The sequence below is a fragment of the Eumetopias jubatus genome, unplaced genomic scaffold (assembly GCF_037043125.1).
Source record: "Eumetopias jubatus isolate StellerSeaLion01/CBP00866 unplaced genomic scaffold, mEumJub1_p1.0 scaffold_5, whole genome shotgun sequence".
In the NCBI taxonomy this organism is placed as follows: Eukaryota; Metazoa; Chordata; class Mammalia; order Carnivora; family Otariidae; genus Eumetopias; species Eumetopias jubatus.
This window is the reverse complement of record NW_028274811.1, coordinates 50,048,325-50,069,179: the sequence shown is the minus strand read 5'-3', so window position 1 is coordinate 50,069,179 and position 20,855 is coordinate 50,048,325. Positions and strand designations below refer to the sequence as shown.

At 33.4% G+C, this 20,855-nt stretch overlaps 1 protein-coding gene across 10 annotated transcripts in view; it reads right to left on the bottom strand.

Annotated features, from left to right (window-relative positions):
* Nucleotides 1-261: 261 nt before the first annotated feature.
* Nucleotides 262-20,855, bottom strand: part of ERBIN (erbb2 interacting protein) — a 129,141-nt gene continuing 108,547 nt past the window's right edge. For 2 of the 10 annotated variants that reach the window (XM_028123897.1, XM_028123898.1), the window contains exons 19-27: nucleotides 19,823-19,937; nucleotides 17,459-17,642; nucleotides 13,707-15,252; nucleotides 9,462-9,605; nucleotides 6,890-7,009; nucleotides 4,282-4,491; nucleotides 3,107-3,199; nucleotides 2,567-2,641; nucleotides 262-1,765 (exon numbers count right to left, since the gene is read on the bottom strand). In XM_028123897.1, coding sequence (XP_027979698.1) covers nucleotides 1,658-1,765; nucleotides 2,567-2,641; nucleotides 3,107-3,199; nucleotides 4,282-4,491; nucleotides 6,890-7,009; nucleotides 9,462-9,605; nucleotides 13,707-15,252; nucleotides 17,459-17,642; nucleotides 19,823-19,937 — 2,595 coding nt within the window. In that variant the 3' untranslated portion in view covers nucleotides 262-1,657. The remainder of the gene's footprint in view (nucleotides 1,766-2,566; nucleotides 2,642-3,106; nucleotides 3,200-4,281; nucleotides 4,492-6,889; nucleotides 7,010-9,461; nucleotides 9,606-13,706; nucleotides 15,253-17,458; nucleotides 17,643-19,822; nucleotides 19,938-20,855) is intronic. The other 8 variants (XM_028123904.1, XM_028123905.1, XM_028123899.2 and 5 more) reach the window with 7 other exon arrangements.

Genomic DNA, 20,855 nt, shown 5'->3' with positions numbered 1-20,855 from the left:
AGGAACGAGTTCAACTTTTTTTGCAAAAATAATGTAAATTGCTGTTTTGCTAGTCCTATAAAGTCTTAATTAAAACAAGGTTGAAGAACAAAGCATAACAGATTAAAAATTCCAAAATTATATTTCTTAGTAATTAAAAATGAACTGCAATAACTGAATATTGCTCTAATGAAAGGCTCCAGACTAGCCTCGACTAAACAGTTACTGGTCTTCTGTGGCACTTTTTTCTGGTCCAAATAACCATGCATTAATTCTTACCACTGCATGTTACTCAAATTTTATTGAATTACAAAGAACAGAAACAAAATTAATGGTTTGGATGAACAAATTAATAAACATCTATGAAATATTTGTTACACTAACGAGGAACAAAGGCAGATGGTGGTAAAACACTATTCTATTACACTGATACACTTAGAAACCCTTTAAAGACTCTGAAGTGTCGAGTTCACATTTAATGTTACCTGTAGGAACAGCCCTTTATTTGAATACCTTTACACACTGGTAGGCCTCAAGGACCCATCCCTTTGCTCTACAACTCTCCACAGCAATTCTCTATCACTGTGCCAATTTCACAAACTTGCTTTGGTTTCCTAGCTCCATGCGTACTATATTTCCTTTTACTTTACCAAGGCAATGTGAGACCAAACAAAATTAAGAGGCTTTCCTAAATCTGCTTACACTTTGTGTTACAGCAACACAATCTTTTAAAACTGGCCATTTGAGTTTCATTTGCTGCTCAAAATAAAAATTATAAATTAAGATTAAAATGGAATACTAATTATAAAACAGACTGCAAGGACCACCATTTGCAAAAAATCAAGAGATTTCCATATCACAAAAAAATGCACGGACATGCATCTACAGAAGAGTTAAAAATTTCCTGTGACTAAAAAATTAAAAATTGAATCACCAGTAGCAAATGTACTGTCAATGGCTATGACAAGAACAGATCCTGTAGAGCTCATAAAATGCAATTATCGTCTTTTTTATTTCTTTAAAAAGACACTACATTTTTATTGCATTATTTTATTAATAAAAACACATTTAACAGCTATTTTCTCAATCTTTGCTTCCAGATTTTTATAGGAATTAACTGTTTTAATCTGGCCTTGGAAAGTGAACCCACCAGCACCACCTTCACCTACTCACTCTTCAATTCAATATGCACATAGCAAAAACCAACACTTCAAATCTCTTGCCCACATTAAAAAAAAGTAGTTTCAGCAGAAAAACATTAATACGAGTTGAATAAAAATAAGGGCACAAAAGCTATGAGACAGAAAGCTCTGCCATCTGTCTCTGGGCTACAATCAAGGCTAACTAGAGCCTTGCACAGAGTTCAGTCATGTGTATGAAATCCAAAAATAAACCTACAATCTATACAAAAACAACATATGTTTGTTTTTGCAGCCTTGATTGCTATGTTTAAAAACCTAACAAGAACTTTTATATGGTATGAATTCAACAGTCTCCCCTATATACTGTACAGTGGTTCTTTCCCTCTAACCACAAGTTCCATTATTTCATTAATGTACAAATTTGAACATATTTTTTGAGTTCATCTTTACATATAAAAATAGTCAAAATATTAATTTCCCCTGCAAATATCTTCCAATAAATCTTGCTGCCTTTCCCCTTTTTTTGTCCACAATTCTTACGAGGAAACCTCTCGTACAATGATGAGTTCTACTGTGTTCTGGAAAGTTTTTAGCAAGGACACTGCTTGTCCATGTTCAATATTGATAAAACTGTAGCCATTAGCCTAGAAGAAAGAAGAAAAATGTCTTTAAGAAAAACATTTCATAGTAATTTATTTGCATGTGTACATTTAAATTTCTGCTGGTAGTACACAAACCTGGCAGAAAATAAGAATCATTCTGGCAATTTAAAACATCATGTAGATTCCTGGGCCTTACCCCACATCTATGAAATTAAAATCTCTGAAGGTGAGACGCAGGAACCTGCACCCTGTCTACGTTTTCAGGTAATTCTTATGTAGCAACCCAATGTTAGGAAGCACCTGGCTAAGACACAGTGCCAGGCGTGGTGTTATGTGTATGTGCTAACGTGTAAATGAGGTCACCAACATGCAAGGATAGCAGAGGGCAAGGCTTACTCTTCCTATTGCCTTGGGCCAGCCGATAAACACCGCATTTCTTATAATTTAGGCTTAACATTTACTGAGGTTTTACTATATACCAAATACAGTTCTAAGTGCTTCACGTGAATTAAATTCTTTAATTCTTGTAACAAACAGATTCTTTCACCATCCTATTTTAAAGAAGTTAATATTCCTGAACTTAAACAAAATGCTAAGATATATCTAACATGTATTCGAAAATATCCATGATTTTCCAAGGTTTTAGGAAGAAATATCAACAACTATGAAAATACTAAGAGAGTGGCCTATAAGAAATGCCACTATTTTCATCCACAAATATTTAATGATAAACTTCATAAAATGATTATTTTCAAAATTTGGCATTTAATAATTTCTTGATGAGAAAGCAGATCTTATAAAATGAAAAATTAAGAAAATAATAAAAAGATGTATCTTAGTTACCTGAATAATTTTATCACCTGGTTGTAATAATTTTGATGCTGGTCCTTCAGGCTGTACCCTTGTTACAAATATACCCTTTAATAACAACAAAAAAGATAAACACTTAATGGAAAACAGTATGCATCAATGACAGAGTAACAAGGAACAATTTTTCTTTGACAGTATGTAAATATCTGAATCATAGTACAAGTTTTCTCCCTGTTTTCTCTGAATATTGTTACAACCCATTGTTATTTTTGGTGCTGGTAATTCTGACTTGAGTACAGTAACTTCTCTTAAAGTACAGATGTACAGACATGTAATAACCAAATTTAAAAATCACTTCACAGTGTGATGAACATTTAAAACTGGGGGTTTGTTTTCCTCAAACAATTAATTTGAAATGATCACATTTCAAAACAAAAAGCTGAACAATACAGAGAGAAATAAAAAAGATGGTATCTGTCTAGATTTATATAAGTATCTGTTAGATTTTTACAGGAGGCATTAAGTAGTGAATAAAACCTTATGGGTATCTCAAGGACAAATACACAAACTCACATCGTCTTCAGGTCTGAATGGATTTCCTCTGCCCCCAACACCTCCTGATATGCTAAATCCAAGTTCTGGATCCTTTTCAACTCTCACTCGAATCTGAATATGAAAATAAACTATTACTAACATCTCAGAAAAAGCTACAACACAGTATTTAACTATTTGTAAAATATATAAAGATTCATTTAAAATAAATATTCAGGCAGATGAAGGGAAATTATAACATGGAATATCATGTTAATAAGTTAGTGAGTTAAAGGCACAGCTGGGATTATAAAGCATAGCTCCTAAATTAATCTCCTGTTATTTTACAAGGATAGGCAACCGATTACTATTGATCTTATTTTTTTTTTTTTAGGTATCATGGATTTTAATGATATTGAGCACACACAGTTATTATCAGCTTATTATCAGTTTCCATTTGTAAAACATCTAAATTACATAGTATCTCTGTTTATTGGGAGTTCCATAAGATATTTAAAAATCCCCGGGTGGTTGTTGGATATCAACTCCTCATTTCTTGAACCTGTTTATATGCTTGCAAGACATTGGGACTGATGATCAATTGATAATATTTTTTATAGCCATGCTACAAAAAAAGATCAAGAACTAAACTTGTTACAAAATACTCCCTTTCCCCAGAGACTAAACCAAAATGAATAAGGCACATGTTCTCTAAGTTTCTAACAATATTACTTTATCAATAAACTATCAAAATATGTAAATGTATGATTAGTCACTTTTTAAGTACTTTGTAAGATTTAATTCTCGAAGTAGTTTGGAGACTATAGTCAAATTTCAAACTCTCAGTGTCAAAGAACAATGGTAAACCATAACATGTCAGTCAAGTTTCATGGTCTACTATTCATATTCCTGAAGAAGGTCTAATTACTGGAGTATCATCAAATGGTTTTGTATAAACAACCACCTTAGGGGGAAAAAAAAAAAAATCACATCCAAAACACTGAATCCTATGTCAATTAATCAGAACACAGGGGATCACAGAGTCAAGTTAACCATTAAGTCTGACACCCTATAAACTTAACATGAAACCAAACCTTTCAACAAATTGGTAAAAACTATGTTAAAATTCTATATGGATTTATTGCTAATAGTTAAATAACCTATAAAGTACATTAAGAGCTTAGTTTCATATTTCAAATATTCTTGATTATTCTTACCTCTTGCCTTGCCAGTTCATGGCCTTGTCTAGGAGGACAATGGGGCTGTGTATATGGAGGCTGGTGGGCCACCTTCAGCATCAAGTAATCAATTAGTTGTTCTCTAGAGGGATGCCTTGCCACAGAAGCCTGAGGAAGGGGGTGATGTATTTGACTATAATTTGCCTGAGGCCTGAGGGGCTGGCCCATCTGTCCATTAATCAAAGGCATCTAAGAAAAACACGAAGTGTCTTAAAATGACCAACAATAATGTCTCATTACAAATATTTGGATTTTCTTCTTGGAGCATTACAAAAGCACTAGAGTTTAACATTCTAAATCACACAATATCAAGTCACTTATACTATTTTTTCTAATTTTACAGTTTTAAAAGAAAAAAGCTATTAATTCTAAACTTGCTTGAATGCTTGCAGATAGATTCTCACTCTTTAAAGGTTTCAAATGAAAGGAAATCCTATCTACATTTAAAATTATCTGCTTTTCTGTTCAATATGCATGGACCTATCTTTCTTACAGTAACCAAATGTTAAAATGGTGATTACGTCAAAATTTTAAAATTTAAGCCCATTAAAAGGGTAAATTTTCCCATCTCACATACACACAGAAGATGTATTTGTTCATGTTTTCTTCTGAACAAAAGCTGAAATTTCTGTGTCCTAATCTGACTTTATTTTCTACTTTTATTTCTTTCTTTCCAGAATTAACAAGTCAAGGCAGCTATACAGTAGGAAACTAACTTACTCCTCATGTGTGTGTGTAGAAGTTAGCAACTTTTAAACTCCTTAAATGTTAGTTCCATAAAACAGTAACCACAAAAATTAAATCTTGACATTCTAGTTTACTTTTCGCAAGTTACACAAAAAATCTGAGGTAATTATTTTGTTGTTAAAGATCTATCCTTGTTTTAATGCTTCTCATCGTTTAGACTGAATCTGAATTTAAGAGTTAAAATCACCTTTGTGCAAATGCAGCTAATAATCTGTTATGTTAGTATGATGAAACTAGCTGAAAAATAAGTTTACATTTGTATTATAAGTATTGCATATAAAGAGATTGCCTGTATAGAGGGGGAAATATTTTTCAGCTATTCAATCATTTAAAACTTCATTATTATTAATAAAAAGGTGATCTTATTCACAAGTGAATTATAGAAAAACTGTGAGAGAAATATTTAGCCCCATTCTCCTAAAATTATCCCAAAGTAGAAAAGTTTGGGAAAAGATTATGGTAATTGTTTCAGAACTATATTCTTGTTACATGAACCTTGCTGAAGGAAACAAAGAAGTCTGGCTTTGGTGAAGATTTTTACTTTAAAAAAAGTTATCTTTTTTACTGTATTATACTTCAGAACTTGGTTAATTCTGAACTTTGGGAACTTAAAGTTTCCAACAGGTGCTTTCTAACAGGGCACAAAGATGTTATCACTCTATGACAAATCTTACATTGGTTGGAGAAAAAAGCAAATGAGGTACTCCATTATCCCCGTATCTTTTTTAAAAAAATTGTGGTTGTTTACTACTTGAATTTTGTAGATTTGAAGTCATTAATCTGCCAGGAGCCTTTAAGTGGTTGTGTTGTCACTTTATTACTTAGGCACAACTCTGTGGACTGCACTCGCTTTTTCCAAGCTTGTATCATTTATTCCTATGTGCAGATTCAAAACCTTTCTCCTGGGGAAAATTTTCCAAACAATAATTACTTCTGACCCATGCTAAGACTGCCTGATACCTAGATTCTTAGTTGTGCCTGACATTTTACATCAATGTTAAACATACCCATTGAATATATTAAGCTATTGTTAGCAGGTGGCTCAGGAGAATACAAGTGTGAAACAACCCAGTAACCTAAACTACAAAAATGGATGTTAAAAAGAAAAAGAAACTGAATAACACAGCTCACTTAAAAGAAAAAAAGGGGTAAAATAAATAGTTATGTATGAACTTATGTTATATGGCTGGGTTCCTACTCTCAAGAATAATGTAGAAGTTTTTATAGAATACATTAAGTATGCTTCAAAACTGTATCTGGTTATACTAGGAATATGGAATTGGAATTAGAAGAAAGAACAGCTGAAAGAGAATATTAAAGAAAAGAATTATCTATTTGGTATTGGTGACAGAAAAATAAACTCTCTAAGTGATGCTTTAGTTACAAAAGTAGTAAGAATACAATCATCATCTATTCTACCACATACAGAAGTCTTTCAAGGTTATTTCTAATTACATTTAAAGTATTTTAAAATGCCTTTAATAACATCCTCAAATGAAGAATTTAAGACAGGTTCATCTTTAATTCTCCAAAAGATTTACTATCAGGATGCTAAAAAGCCTCTGACTCAAACAATACAATAAGTAGATGATAGTAGAGAAATCCAAAAATAACAATAAAATCATTTTCCATGGTGGAAAAAAATCAGTGACTAAACTAAGAAATAATAGAGTAAAAATCTATTTCATAATTCCCAATTAGTTTTTTAACAATCTTTTCTAATCAAGGAGGGTAAGTCCTCAAAAAATTATTTTCAGTGTTAAAGCATTATGTTATTTACAGTTCAAAAGCTGTAAAACAAGTTCAAAGAGATGTTTTCATTTATTTCCTGAACACCTACTTTCATCAAGCTGTCTGGAGGAACATCTTTGTGACTAAGTGTAGCTGACGAGGAGTTCGGCTGTCCTGAAATGAATATATCATCTTGACAATGATCTCCTGGACAGGATGTCTGGGGATGCTTCAAATGAGGGGAAATAAAAAGTAAACAAATAATGCTCTTTCAGATGTGAAACCAAAATGATGATGACACTTGAAAGGAGACTGGAAAAAATATTACTAGGTAGTGGAAAGATGAAGAACCAAGTCAAACATTATGATCATAACTGCCATCAATATTAGTACCTTTATGATGGACATTAAACTTGTGGTGGTAATCAGTTCACTATGTGTATGTGTCAAATTATTATGATGTATCCCTTGGACTAATACCATGTGATGTCTCAATAAAACAGGAAAAAGTATTAGTACCTTTAATATACACTTCATAATGCTTTTAGTTTTATTTACAGTAATACCTAGCTTTTAACACTGTGAACAATTTAGTTATTAATGAACTAAGTCAAAAGTCCCAAATTTTAAGAGCAACTAAAATTTATTCCTGTTGAGTACTACAAAAAGGTTGTTTTTGAAAAAAAAAAAAAATAATAACTGCTATTAACAGCACAGTGCCTGCCACCTGGGATTTTCTTATTAATGATGGGCAGTACCAATAAATACACAATCTTATAAAATTCAGTTTAGCTTAATTTTATCATACTAGTATTGGACAGCTCAGTATTTTTTAACACCAATGGTCTGGTTTTAAATTTGCTTTTAAAATTAACCAGAGTTCATATTTTTGTATGTCAATAATATCCTTATAGTCTACTTCACTGATAGCTTTAGAGAAAAAACAAACTCAGTAGCTCATTGTCTCTGAATATTTTTTATAATATGCTAGGGAGCAAGATGCCCATACTTTTCATTTTAATTTAGTTCTAAACACACTTAGCTATATTTTTGAAAACTAAAGGGACTGTGATAAATAGCGCTATTGTTACTTTCAAAATAATATGTGGCTAGCAACACAGCTACGTATACTACATCATCATTTTGAAAAATAATCTGAAATCTACTTCATTATGATATGCCACAGGATACACATAAGTCTAAGGGCTTGTGATTTAACCTTAGAAACATTATTTGCAATAGAGCTATCATGTGCAGTTAGTTGCTGGTTCAAAGCACCGATTAGCATTTTTAGATTTGGTTTGATCTGATTTTATGAATTTATGTCATGAGTATTTTGCATTCCTTCCCCATTTTTGAGATGTGCTTTCGGAATGCACAGTAATCAACTTAGGTCATAGCTTGAAGTTTAAATTCAAGTCTGAATGTATAACTGTTTATTTAGTCTTTAAAAGAACAAGAACAAGTATGTTATGAATGAAAAAGCAAAATGCAACAAACTCAAAGGCTCTGAGTTTAAGAATAAGCAAAAAATATTACTGTTTAAGAATCTGGAAAGACAATCATTCCAGATGACAATAAAGATTATTTCTAAGTTAATAAAAGCCCCTGGTCTTCACTCTGTGGTTTCAGTCGGAATGAGTACCAGAAATGCATGGCTTAATAGCTATCACTCTTCTCTTCCCATTCCAGTGATAAATTACAAAACAACTGCTATGACTCTAACATAGAAACAAGAGGGCAGAGCAGGAAAGGTGAGGTCCAGCCACAGCAAAGTGAATCCAGGAGACCACTCTTGTCCTAGAACACAACAATGCAAAGCCAGCAGTGTATTAAAAAGGGGGTGGTAATGAGGACCCTTAGGAAAAGGCAAGGATCCAGAAGTAAGCAGAGTCAATATGGAAATAAAACTACAGGGAGGAGACAAAATAATGTTGTAAGAGGAGAAGTATCTTTTCAGAATGGAAGGGGGAGAAATAAATATTTATTTAGAGGCCATGCTAACACCTTAAGTTGTTATGAAGAGAAAAATCTTAAAATAGAGCCATACCAGAGTTGTTCTTTCTCCTTTTCTGCCATTCTTACCACCTACCCTTAACTTTCATTAAGAGAATAAGCCTTCCTTCTTCATCATTAATGACTACGCTAAAACATGTATAAGAAAGGATTTGGGTTTTGCCTTTTCATTGGTACTTATTACAATTTCTCCAGCCTTACTCATATTCAGTGAATTTTGATTAAACTTACTTCCAGGTAGTGCTTCTCATTTGCCAATTCTCAATCACTAAACTAAAAATTATTCTTCCCCACTTCTGTGTACTATGTATAGCATAGCCTTAAAACCTTGAGTTATGGAGACTAGCTAATTTTATTAAGAGAAAACACCACAAAGCATAATAATTTTAAAAAACCACTCAGTTATTTCAATTGCTCATCCCTATTTACATAAACAAGAATATACTACATCCTTAGCTTATAACTAAAGAAACTTAAGAGATAAATACTAAATCAACTTTGCAGGGAGTTTTAGAACTAAACTTTAGAACTATGGAAGAACTAGAAGGTAATCAAGATATCTGACCCACCATAAAAACTTATTTTCTAGAAATGTGAAAACATTAAAATGTGTTTTTTTTTCTTCTTCTGTGTACTAAAAGTACTCGTCTACTGCAGGTACTCACTCGAAAAATGTGCCCACCAGAACCTCTTCCGTCTGCAACACTCAAGGCAAGGCTGCCTTGGCTGCCATGCAGATCCCTAGAGCTGCCATAGTGAAAGTTGCTTACAGCAGTAAAATTGGAATTAAAGGACCTTGACAGCATGCTCTGAATAAAGAGGGGATAGATTTAACAGATATTAGTGTAGCATGCAAAATTCACAAGACATGTTATGTACAAAGACGTATTTATAAGTAACCCCAATACCACGCAGGAATATCATGCATCAAATTTTCAGTGCCACTGCAAGAGATTGGCACTATTTACCATATATTTACATGACAACATACACATATACACATAAAGTACATGTAAATCCAACCATTCACATGTTTAAACACTAAAGAAGAAAGTACAAACATACAGTGGCTTTTATAATGCTATCATTTCCTTTACTCCTAATACATCTCATTAGAAGTTCGTCAGAAAAGAGGAACTGATGCCATCCCTAGATGTATGTGTACATATGTAGTTATATATGGAACGCAAGCTAATTCCTGTATAAAGATAAATTTTACCAACAACCAGTTATTTCTAAATCAAAATGGATTTCTAGAGTCTGCTTCATTTTATAGAAATCAATTCTATATTATTATTAAATAAATGGAGAGTTTAAACATACATACATAGCACAAAATAAATCTGCAAAACACACCTAGCTCTTGGCCACTGTAATTTCTAAAAAAAATCACCTTCTACATTTAGAAACATGTATTACATTAAAAAAAAGTTAACATATACATGAAGTTTTAGGATATAACACTTAAAAGGCTTCCACTGCTCTACAGTTACCAGGAGAAAAAAGTTAGGCAATGTACTTGTAAAAAAAATTCTCCAATTCAAATAGACAGATAGTTAAGATTATATTTTAGGAGTTAGTAGTGGCATTTGCTGCTTAAACTTGAAGAACCACTGACGGAATGTTACACTGATGAATCTCTTATCACTAATCCCAGAGCTGCCTGAAAAATGTACCTCAATAAACACAATGCCTGATTTTTGTTGTTTCTGCTTATTAATTCCCAGAGCTGTTACATGCTTTTCTTTTATGTGGATGCTTCTTGTCATGTCCCTGAATATTGAGGGTCTTATGGTCAAACTGAGAGCAACCACATTTTGAGCATGGCTTGTTATCAAGAAATATAGAAATGTCATAACAAGCATTTCTGTATTATTCCTAGGGAATATATATGCCTTCTCCAAATTATGAAGTTGATCTCTAATACCAAGAAATCTTAATGTGTCATTCCAGAATGAAAGGGATCTATAAAATTACAATGTATACTTTTAGTTTTTTTGTGGATTCCAAAGTAATGACTAAAGAAAAAGCTAAACTTAACAGGCCATGCCTATACTTTCCCAGACCATTTCACAAACAATTGGGATTTGGCAAAGACAATTCAGAGGTTCCATGAACATTTGATTATAATGTAAAAATAAACTATACACACAATCACACATTGACAGAAACATAAACAACACACATTGATGTGTTACACATAGTTTTAACATGTTCTTAACTTGAGTGGTCCAAATGATCCTTTTTAATTATATGTAGATCCTGGAACAAAGCTTTTTCTGTCGTCTTTGAACATATATAAAGTTTTTGTAAATATGTCACTAAGAAGGCTAAAGCTCAGAACAGGTGCGGTTTTTAATTCAGGCCTGTGCATAGACATCTATATAAAACTGCACGCTGTCACAACACAACACATTTGTGCAGAGCTCAATTAAGGAATATGTCCTGGGCACCGCTGTTCATTACATGCTAACAGTTGTATTGTAGCAACTGAATGTGGATATTATCATGTTATGTTAATGATATTCTAGTTGAGTGCTTCTTACCAGAATTGTTAGTTTAATTAAATAAGCCTTGAAAAGCAAGAGGTGAGATCTATTTATATGTTTGGGTTCCAGGTACAGTTTGTTGCAGGTAGGGAAGGAGGGATTATTAATAGAAGGTTTAAAAACCAAATAAGCTGCAATAACTTACTATTTTTGTATTAATGCTAAGCAACTAAGCTGGGCAAAGTAGCAACTTTTGATTTGGGGACTTACCTCTAGAGGTGGGTAAGGCATTGTGAAATATTTTCAAATGTCTACCAGGCCTTAAGAATTATGTTTGGGGGAGGAAAAGAATGAATTGCAGAGGAGCAAACAGATTTTCCATCACCCTCCACCATTTTTAACCAATGCTTTCAAGTTTGTAGTCTAAGTCATGTTGCTCTGTGTCCTCACAAGGCTAATTTCTTAGTTTCACTGGCCTATTCCTCACCTCTCAATTACCACTGGGCATAACTGGGAAGCTACTGTCACGCACTCTTGAAGTAACTGAATGGCCAATTTCTAAATATATAAAGCAGAGAGGTACAATGAACAATGGGGTAGCTGCTACTTGCTTCCTATTTACTCAAGTCTAGGTACATCTCCATCAGACAGGAAAGTAATGGGAGAACAACCACCTGAGATGTCAACTACACAGAATATGATAACCAAACTCATCTCTTCATCCAAATCTGCTCTTCATTCTCTATGTTGGCATTCCCAACAACCAGTTACTCAAGGCACCACTCTAGCTTAATTCCTTTTCCTCAAAGACTTATTACAGGAATATTCCAATCACAAGTAAACTATTCTAGAGTCTGTTTCAAAACTGTCTCTTGAATTCTTGCCTTTGTCTCACTTCCATCAGTACATTTCTTTTATTTTCTGGACCACTAGAGACCCTCGTAACTCAATCAACTTAAATACAGCCTCTTCCTCCTCCTCCTCAAAAAAACCCAAAGCAAAACAAAAAAACCCCAAAAAACTATAGCCCTTCCTCGTTCTAGTTCCATAGTATCTCCAGGAGTTTATTTATAAAACAGTTATGGTACTCCTCTGCTTAAGAAATTTCCAAGTTCCTTAGAAAAAGCACACAAGCTCAAAGAGCCTCAACAATACGTATAGCTACAGCTGAGACAAAATGGATGAGAATGAGGTTGCCTAAGGCCATTAGATGCTCAGCTATTTAAAGGTGATAGTATTCAAAAGAGCTAACAATTATAGGCCGAGGTTCAATGTGAATTGATATATGGTACCAATCATATTTTAGGCATTCATTTTTGAAAAATCGGACCTAAGGAAATATTTTAAATGACTGAGGTTGTATACATTTAGCTGTTTTTAAAAATATATATTTAATGAACAAAGATAAGAAAATTCTTGGGTAAAACCCACTGAGAGACAGGAAGCTAAATCTTAAAGAACGTGCTTTATACACTTGAGCCACAGAACCGTGACACTAATTTATCAGTTGTACATGATAATTTTTAAAAATTTTAACTCCTTTCAAAAAACTGACCTTTACACATTAAGTTATAAACTGAACATGATCTTAAGTTGTTTTACCAATGATTTCCAAAGTTCATTAGAGCCACAGACCTGAGTTCAGGTAGGTCAGAAATGCAGTTCAGAAAGGTCAAGAGTAAATGCCATGCCAGAAGCCATCTGTGTCAGTGACAGTGTTAGTTTTATAACATTGGGAAAAAAATCTTAGATAAAATATTTACATTTATGATATATTTTTTAAAGATTTTATTTATTTGAGAGAGAGAATGTGAGAGAGAGAGAGAGAGAGAGAGCGCGCGCACATGAGGGGAGGAGGGGCAGAGGGAGAAGCAGACTCCCTGCTGAGCAGGGAGCCCGATGCAGGACTCGATCCTGGGACTCCAGGATCATGACCTGAGCCGAAGGCAGTCGGTTAACCAACTGAGCCACCCAGGCGCCCTATGATATATTTCTTGTTATTCTGCTAATTATATAGTAAAACTGCTATTTTTGTAAACATACTTACATAACCAGTAATTATTAGATGAGAGCAAGTCAGAAAATGCTAAACAGAGGTACACATTTATGCATGTATTACAGTATGTACGGCACAATCTAAAAAAGATATACACATAAACATATGAAACGAGCTTCAGCTCATTAGAAAACACTGGAGAGTAAGAGACAGAAAAGAAGCATATCCTACAATCTCAGTTATTCTGAGTCTGGCTAAGTCTAAACTTGAACTCTGTTTTACATACCAAGAAAAAACTCCTCAAATTTAAGTATATATTCAGTAATTCAGAGTATCTTGTTTCACCTTAAGAAACAAAGAATACCAAATATTCTTAAGAAAAATAAATTCACAGGCAGGAAAATGAAAAATTCATATTTAATTACCTTTTCTAACTTTTTGGCCTCGATGTGTCGTAGTACTTGTTCTCGCCAATCATGAGGAACTTTACTTTTTCCTGGAGGATCTAATAAAGAATGCTCAGAACCAACCCTTGCATTTGGTCTCTTTGAAGGACTAGTCCGTGAATAATTAAAATCACTAACAGACATAGTTCTCTCTGGTATTTCACTAATGGAGGGTCGAGCACTCTGAGGCCTTGATGCATTTGGACCATCGATGCTATATGTTCGTGCAGAAAGAGGTCTCTGTGATCCCGACATCAATGGAGTTCTTCCCACTGAATGTAACTCTCTGTACGATAGATAATCTCCTTCAGGAATCTGGGCCCGCCTCGTGGGACCTGATTCACCAAGATTTACCGAAGCTGTAGAGGACACACTACTTTGTCGCTGAATCGTAGTTCGAGTTGCTCCAGGAATGAGTCGGTCATTTGGTGAGATGGCCCACATTTCCCCATGTCTTCCTGGGCCAGGTCTCTGATGTAAATGGTATCCAGTATTAGCTCGAACATTGTTATGGTTAGAGAAATTCATATTGGCAGAATGTTTCGCATAACTGTGACTTTCTGTGCTCTCGGATCTAGGAAGCCGCTGAGGAGGAAAACTGACATGATCTATTTGGGGATTCTGTTTGGTATGCCACAGAGTGTCCTTGACGGCAGCACTGCTACTGTACTGGATGTTATATTGTGGAGGACCATATATCTGAGGCGTAGATTGTGGGCCACTTACTGTAGGGCCTCTTATTATATTTGGCTCTTCAGGATTATGATTTGAATCAAACTTGAAAATTGCCTTTGTACCTGATATTAAATCAGAAGAAGAAGAAGAACCAGTAAATACTTGCAATGGTTGATCATACAAAAGTGTAGCAGACTTGCTCCTGACAATATTTTTTCCATCAACAGTAGATGTTACTTTAATTGTTGCACTTGGCTGCTGGGGTCCATTATCACTAAGAATGTCATAGATTTTTAACCCTCCAGTCTCCATATTAGTTATACTATGAGATTTCACAACAGATCCAATTGGCCCACTTCTCTGAGGAGAGAGATCTTCAGTGCTTTTGGAAATACCCATATCAACAGAAGAATCAGTGTCATGTGGTTCAGTCCTCCTAGGAGACTGTGGAGTTTCCTCAGAATGTCCATTTACCTTATTTACACATTCTAGATTAGGATACTTATTTCCATTTTCCAAGGGCTCAGCTTCTCCTTTAGCATTAATGCTTAAAAAGTCCATTCCAAGCACTATATCCTGTGTCTTTGATCTTTCCACTATCTCTGGTTGAAATGTATCATTAGTTACAAGTTTATTAAGATTCATATTGATATGGTCTAATTTGTGAGATTCATCAGATGTGGCTGTTGAGTCAACACCTTTCTCAATAAGAACCAATTGCTCTTCAATATTCAAATCATATTCAGGTAAGTTAAAATCTTTTTTATCATGAACCTGGAATTTTTCTTCCGTTGAATGATTTAAAATATCTCCATTTTGTAAAAGGCTGTTAAAATTTTCATCTTCTTGCCTAAAACAAAGATAATTTTATCATAAACATCATAAAGTTCAGTTTCTTAGTAATAAGAAACATTAATAACTAACTGGTTAATGTGTAGGTACACAAAGTTAAAAGAGCTGATGGGAGTCAAAGATGAAAGTCATTTACTAGCAAGGAGTAATATTAAAATATTACTGTAATAAATAATATATTTATATTAAATGAAGGCAAGTAAAACATTAAAATTCATAGATAATCAAGGTTAATTTTCATCAATATCACCAATCACTTTGTCAGAATATAGTTTAACAGAGGTAAATAGTGAAGAAAAATGGACTTTTTTAAGCACCTTTTCATGAATGTGCTAGAAGATGAAATGACTGAAAGATGGACGGACACATGGAAAGCCAGTAACTTAAATAGTTGAGCAAAGAGCACAGAACATTTTCACAAATAATTCTGAAACCTTACATTATTAAAGTCAGTCATATTAACTAAGTAGTTATTATTAGATTCCCAAATATATAAGTAAGGAAATTGTAAAAAGCTAAGAATTAAACAATTACTCAAAGGTCTACAAAAAATGTAAAGAAAGTAGGTATACTAAAAAAAAAACTAGAACTCAACAAAAAGTAAATTTTATTGTATGGTGATTTAAAAAATAAAATAAACAATGCAGCACTGAAAAAAATCTGAAGATCAAAAGCAAAACTAAACTCTTCTAAGTTATTCCATTGTATTTGGCAAATATTTATAAATGTGCTATTTCAAAAATACAGAAAACATTTTACTTCTGCTTGGTGGAAATAAATAAACCTATTTGTATTTCACACAAATATGAAAACATATTTGTGCCCTCTCGTATAAATATTCAAGTATGTTTAACAAATATTCCTTAGTATTGATCTTCCCATTAGGTAACAGACTACATTCATTATTAGAAATACAACAAAGCGGGGCACCTGGGTGGCTCAGTCGGTTAAGCGGCTGCCTTTGGCTCAGGTCATGATCCCAGGGTCCTGGGATCGAGCCCCGCATTGGGCTCCCTGCTCAACAGGGAGTCTGCTTCTCCCTCTCCCTCTGCCTACTGCTCTGCCTACTTGTATTCTCTATCTTTGTCAAATAAATAAATAAAATCTTCAAAAAAAAAAAATACAACAAAGGTGTGGAATATCCCTTTGATAGCCTTTATTTCATTACACAAAAAACATGATTTATAAAATACTAAACTACTCAACAAAATATCGGTACATTTTATTATTCATGAAATTAATCATTATCTTAACATCTAAGAGGTTATAAAAATTATTATATTACCACACTAGGTCTTAGCCTCAATTTCAAAGAACAGATATAATTAATCATACTTACAAGTACATAATAGCTAAACTCATTTTGTGACATAAAATTCATCTTCCTTTTACAACAATATAAATCAATAGAAACAAAATTTGACTTAGCTGTGCCTGGATTTTAAGAACCATTTTACTCTAAAAAGTAGTCAACAATCGCCATACAGTAAGCTTTGGGTTCAGTAGTAACCCAAATCTTTCTAATAAGCACCTAGCTGATACAATAACATAAAGGTAAAACAATACATCTTATTTTCATAGCCAAGTATTTTGAAAGCCCAAATAACAGTTGTTTTAAGTTATTTTAAACTTCAGCTAATTTTAGCCTGTAGGAATTAAGTCTTGTTTAGAGAGTCTGACCTACAAATTTAAGTCTAATTCAAAGATACAGAAGTAGTTAAAGGTACTGAATGCCCTTTAATGGCACCCTCCAAACACGAGTATCTAAAAAACACCCATTTCAATTTGAATTACTCCAAACAAGCTGTTTATGTTGCAATATCTAAAAATACTGTTATAATGTCCAACTTTTTAATGAAGAGAATTAGAATACTTTGAATCCTTTCTTTCCTAATTTTTTAAAAGTTTATCTTTTAGTAATCTCTAACCCCATGTGAGGCTCAAACCCATGACCTTGAAATCAAGAGTCACATGCTCTTCCAATTGAGCCACCCAGATGCTCCTTTTCTTCCCCACTTAAAAAACTAATATAATGGAAATGTAGCAAACCTAAATAAGTAGTAATAAAATGGGGAAGAAATCACATACTACCTGAACTACTTCTATATTAATTTGTGAAATCAGCTTTGTTTTAGTCAGACATATTTATTTGCCTTATTATCTCTATTGTACAAATAAATTATTCTGTTAAAATGTTCACAAACCTGATTTGGGAATTAATACCAATATGAGTTTGTTTCACTGGAGAGCAGAGTGAGGTATCTTGACTACTATCAGTATTAAGAGAAACTGAATCAGACATCCGAGATGGAGAAGAACAGTTGCTATTATTCTGATTGCTATTGTGTATAACTTCATCTGATAAAGAATCTGTATCCTTTGTATCATCTGAAACAAAAAAAACTTAAGCCGTTGAGAAAGTCACTAAAGATTTGCGTTTAATACCTTGCAGTGATGACAAATGACATTTATGTTGTCCAGGTTCACTATATAAAGAATTCTATGGATTAGAAGATAAACAAAGGCACTTCTGAAAATGCAGTCCTAATACACACAAAGATTAAGTAATTTAAAACTTGTGATACCTTTAAGTTTTTTGACAAATATGATCTATGTTAAGATTATCTAGAATTTGATTTAGTTTTAACTACTGACAAGATTGTATTATACAGTGTTTTTCTAAGGCCATTAATTAGTTTTAGTGAATATGGCTCTTCCACTCATTCACAATATCTTTTTCAGTAGGCTCTACACGCAATGTGGGGCTTGAACTCACAACAAAAAGATCAAGAGTCGCATGCTCTAACAATTGGGTCAGCCATGTGCCCCCTCATTCATGACTTTAAAAAGTCATAATAATGAAGAATAAACAGTACAGTTCACAGCCTAGATTTGTAAATTTATCTGGGGAAGAAATTATTTCATACAAGTATGGAGTTGTTTTCATCTATTCTGAAAATAAAAATGAGCAATACTGTCAATCAAAAAAAAACAAATCAAGAAGTTTCAGAAGGTGAGCTCTCTTTTGCTATTTTTAAATCATTTCAAAGAACTGCATATGAAAAATGATCAATAGGGGTGCCTGGGTGGCTTAATCGTTAAGCGTCTGCCTTAGGCTCAGGTCATGATCCCAGGGTCCTGGGATAGAGCCCTGCATTGGGCTCCCTGCTCTGTGGGAAGCCTGCTTCTCTCTCTCCCAATTCCCCTGCTTGTGTTTCCTCTCTCGCTGTGTCTCTGTCAAATAAACAAATAAAATCTTAAAAAAAAAGAAAAAGAAAAGAAAAATGATCAATATAGGAGATGGCTTTTGTTTTTTATATAAACAGAGAGACAATATTCATATTCCATTATAGGCGGTACTATTAAAAAGTATTATTTTTTTAAAAAGTAATGATAAAACAATAACTTAGGGCACCTGGCTAGCTAAGTTGGTGGGGCATGTAACTCTTGATCTCAGGGTCATGAGTTCAAGCCCCAAGGTGGGCAAAGAGCTTACTTAAAAACAAAATGAAAAAAGATAATAACTTAATATCTTTACAACCCTCAAGACTGTATTTAGTGCAATTCTATCCAAATCATAGATATAGAAACAGTCACAGGAGATTATATGAATTAAAGATATTTTTTTCTGTTCCAAATATCTTAGGAGCACAGTTCAAGTAGTCTAGATTGTTGACAATAATAGTACATGGGGCTTTCTATATTCAACTTTAAGGTATTTGGGTGCTGGAGTCTTAATTTTTAAAATACTGTTAAGAAAGATGGTAGGTTAAGTTCTTTCCTAGATATTATTCCTCTTCTTCCACCTCCTTGTGACAGATAGTGACATGTAAAATATTTAGTATGGTAAGCAGCAACTAGTAAGTACACAAATATCACTACCACTATTATTATGAAATTCAAATTATCTAAGAGCCACCTTGACATTAAGTTTCATTAATGCCATAAAGGCAAAGACTGGATGAATATTTGGTAGAGATAATATAGACATGTTCAAGCACTAGGGGGGAGGAGTGAAGGAAGGATGAAAGGAAAGGATAGATATCCTTCAAGTTCCGTTTCATTTCTAAGAAGAGTCTGAGATTCTAGTACATGAAAAAAAAAATGGCTGGGGTGTGAGGATGGTTTAAAAAGAGTTCCAGAACAGATAAAATAACAAGCTAGATCTGAGTACACTGAATAATCTAGCACATCTGATACTCACAAATTCCTTCATTAGCCTCAATGTATGTCAAGGTAGGTTAAGTTCATATGCATAAAATTAAGTAGCTCAAGGATTACCCAGCAAAAAAGCAGCAGAAACAGAATCACAATGCAAGCTTGTCTGCCTACAAAGCCCACACCCTTATACATAACCTTGCATGAGGGAAGAGAAAATACATAATAAGATTCTTCTTTAAAAACAAGAGGGTTAAGGAATAGACCTTTTAGAAAGGCATATTTTAAAAATTGTTTTTTGAAAAAGTGTTTTAAACAACATAATCACATTTAATGAAATTTATTTCAAAAAAATTTATGAATTTGATAAATTCAGCCCATTTCTATTCCTAGTGCTTTCAACATCTAACCTTTTTTGTTATTACTAAGAGCTACCACTTTTGGCTGGTTAATAGAGCTTTCAATTAATGGTGGTCGCATCTCTGCCATTTTCATCTCTTCATCAGAAGAAAGTTCTTCAGATTCCTAATTTAAAGAAAAAAGAAAGTATTTAAATAAATTTTGGTTTCTTTAAATGAATAGATATTAAGTCATAAGAACTTCAAAGAGAAAGAATATTTAGAACATGGATGTAAAACATTTTTATGGTAATAGTAACTAAAACTACTATGTGATTTAAGTTTTTCAAGATAGGGCAATAAAACTATGGCAATTACTAACAATATGTCAAAGTGGCTATGGGATAATATTCCATGGTGGGCCTTAATCCAAGTGTATTAATGATTAATATGTGCCTGGTACTATGCCAAGTGCTAGAGAAACAAAAATGAATAAAACACAATCTCTGTCTTTGAAAAACTCAGTTTAGAAGTGTTCCAACCAAAAATCTCTTCCTAATTCTCATATTTATTCCCTCCAAGATTATCAAGTTGCAAGGAGTCAGGACTGAGGTGTTCTTCCATTAAAATGAGTTAATGGCAATTTTTAACCAATTTGAAGACAGAATTTTTTATTATTCTTCATCAATTTTTCTCTAATATTTGACAAAAGTCCCAGATTATCTGCCATTGAGTGCTATTAAGTGAAAGGGGGTAGTGAACAAAAGGACCTGGTAGCAAACAACTATTTATAGAAATATTTTAATACTGCAAATATTGTATAAAAAAAAACAGAACTTTTGCAGGTTAAATTATTATTCCTAATGATGAAAATAAGTAAATAATATGATGAAAATAAAAAGTCTTAAACATTGTTCTGTTAGAAGTACTGACTTCCAGTAACTCCTAAGCGACATAATAAAGATATGGACCAGGGGCAGAAAACTATTTCAGTAAGAAGGGCCTTCAGTCTGTTTCAACTACCCAACTCAGCCATTGTGGCACACAAGTAGCCACAGACAACATGTGAACAAACACCTGTGGCTGTGTACCAGGAAAATTGAAT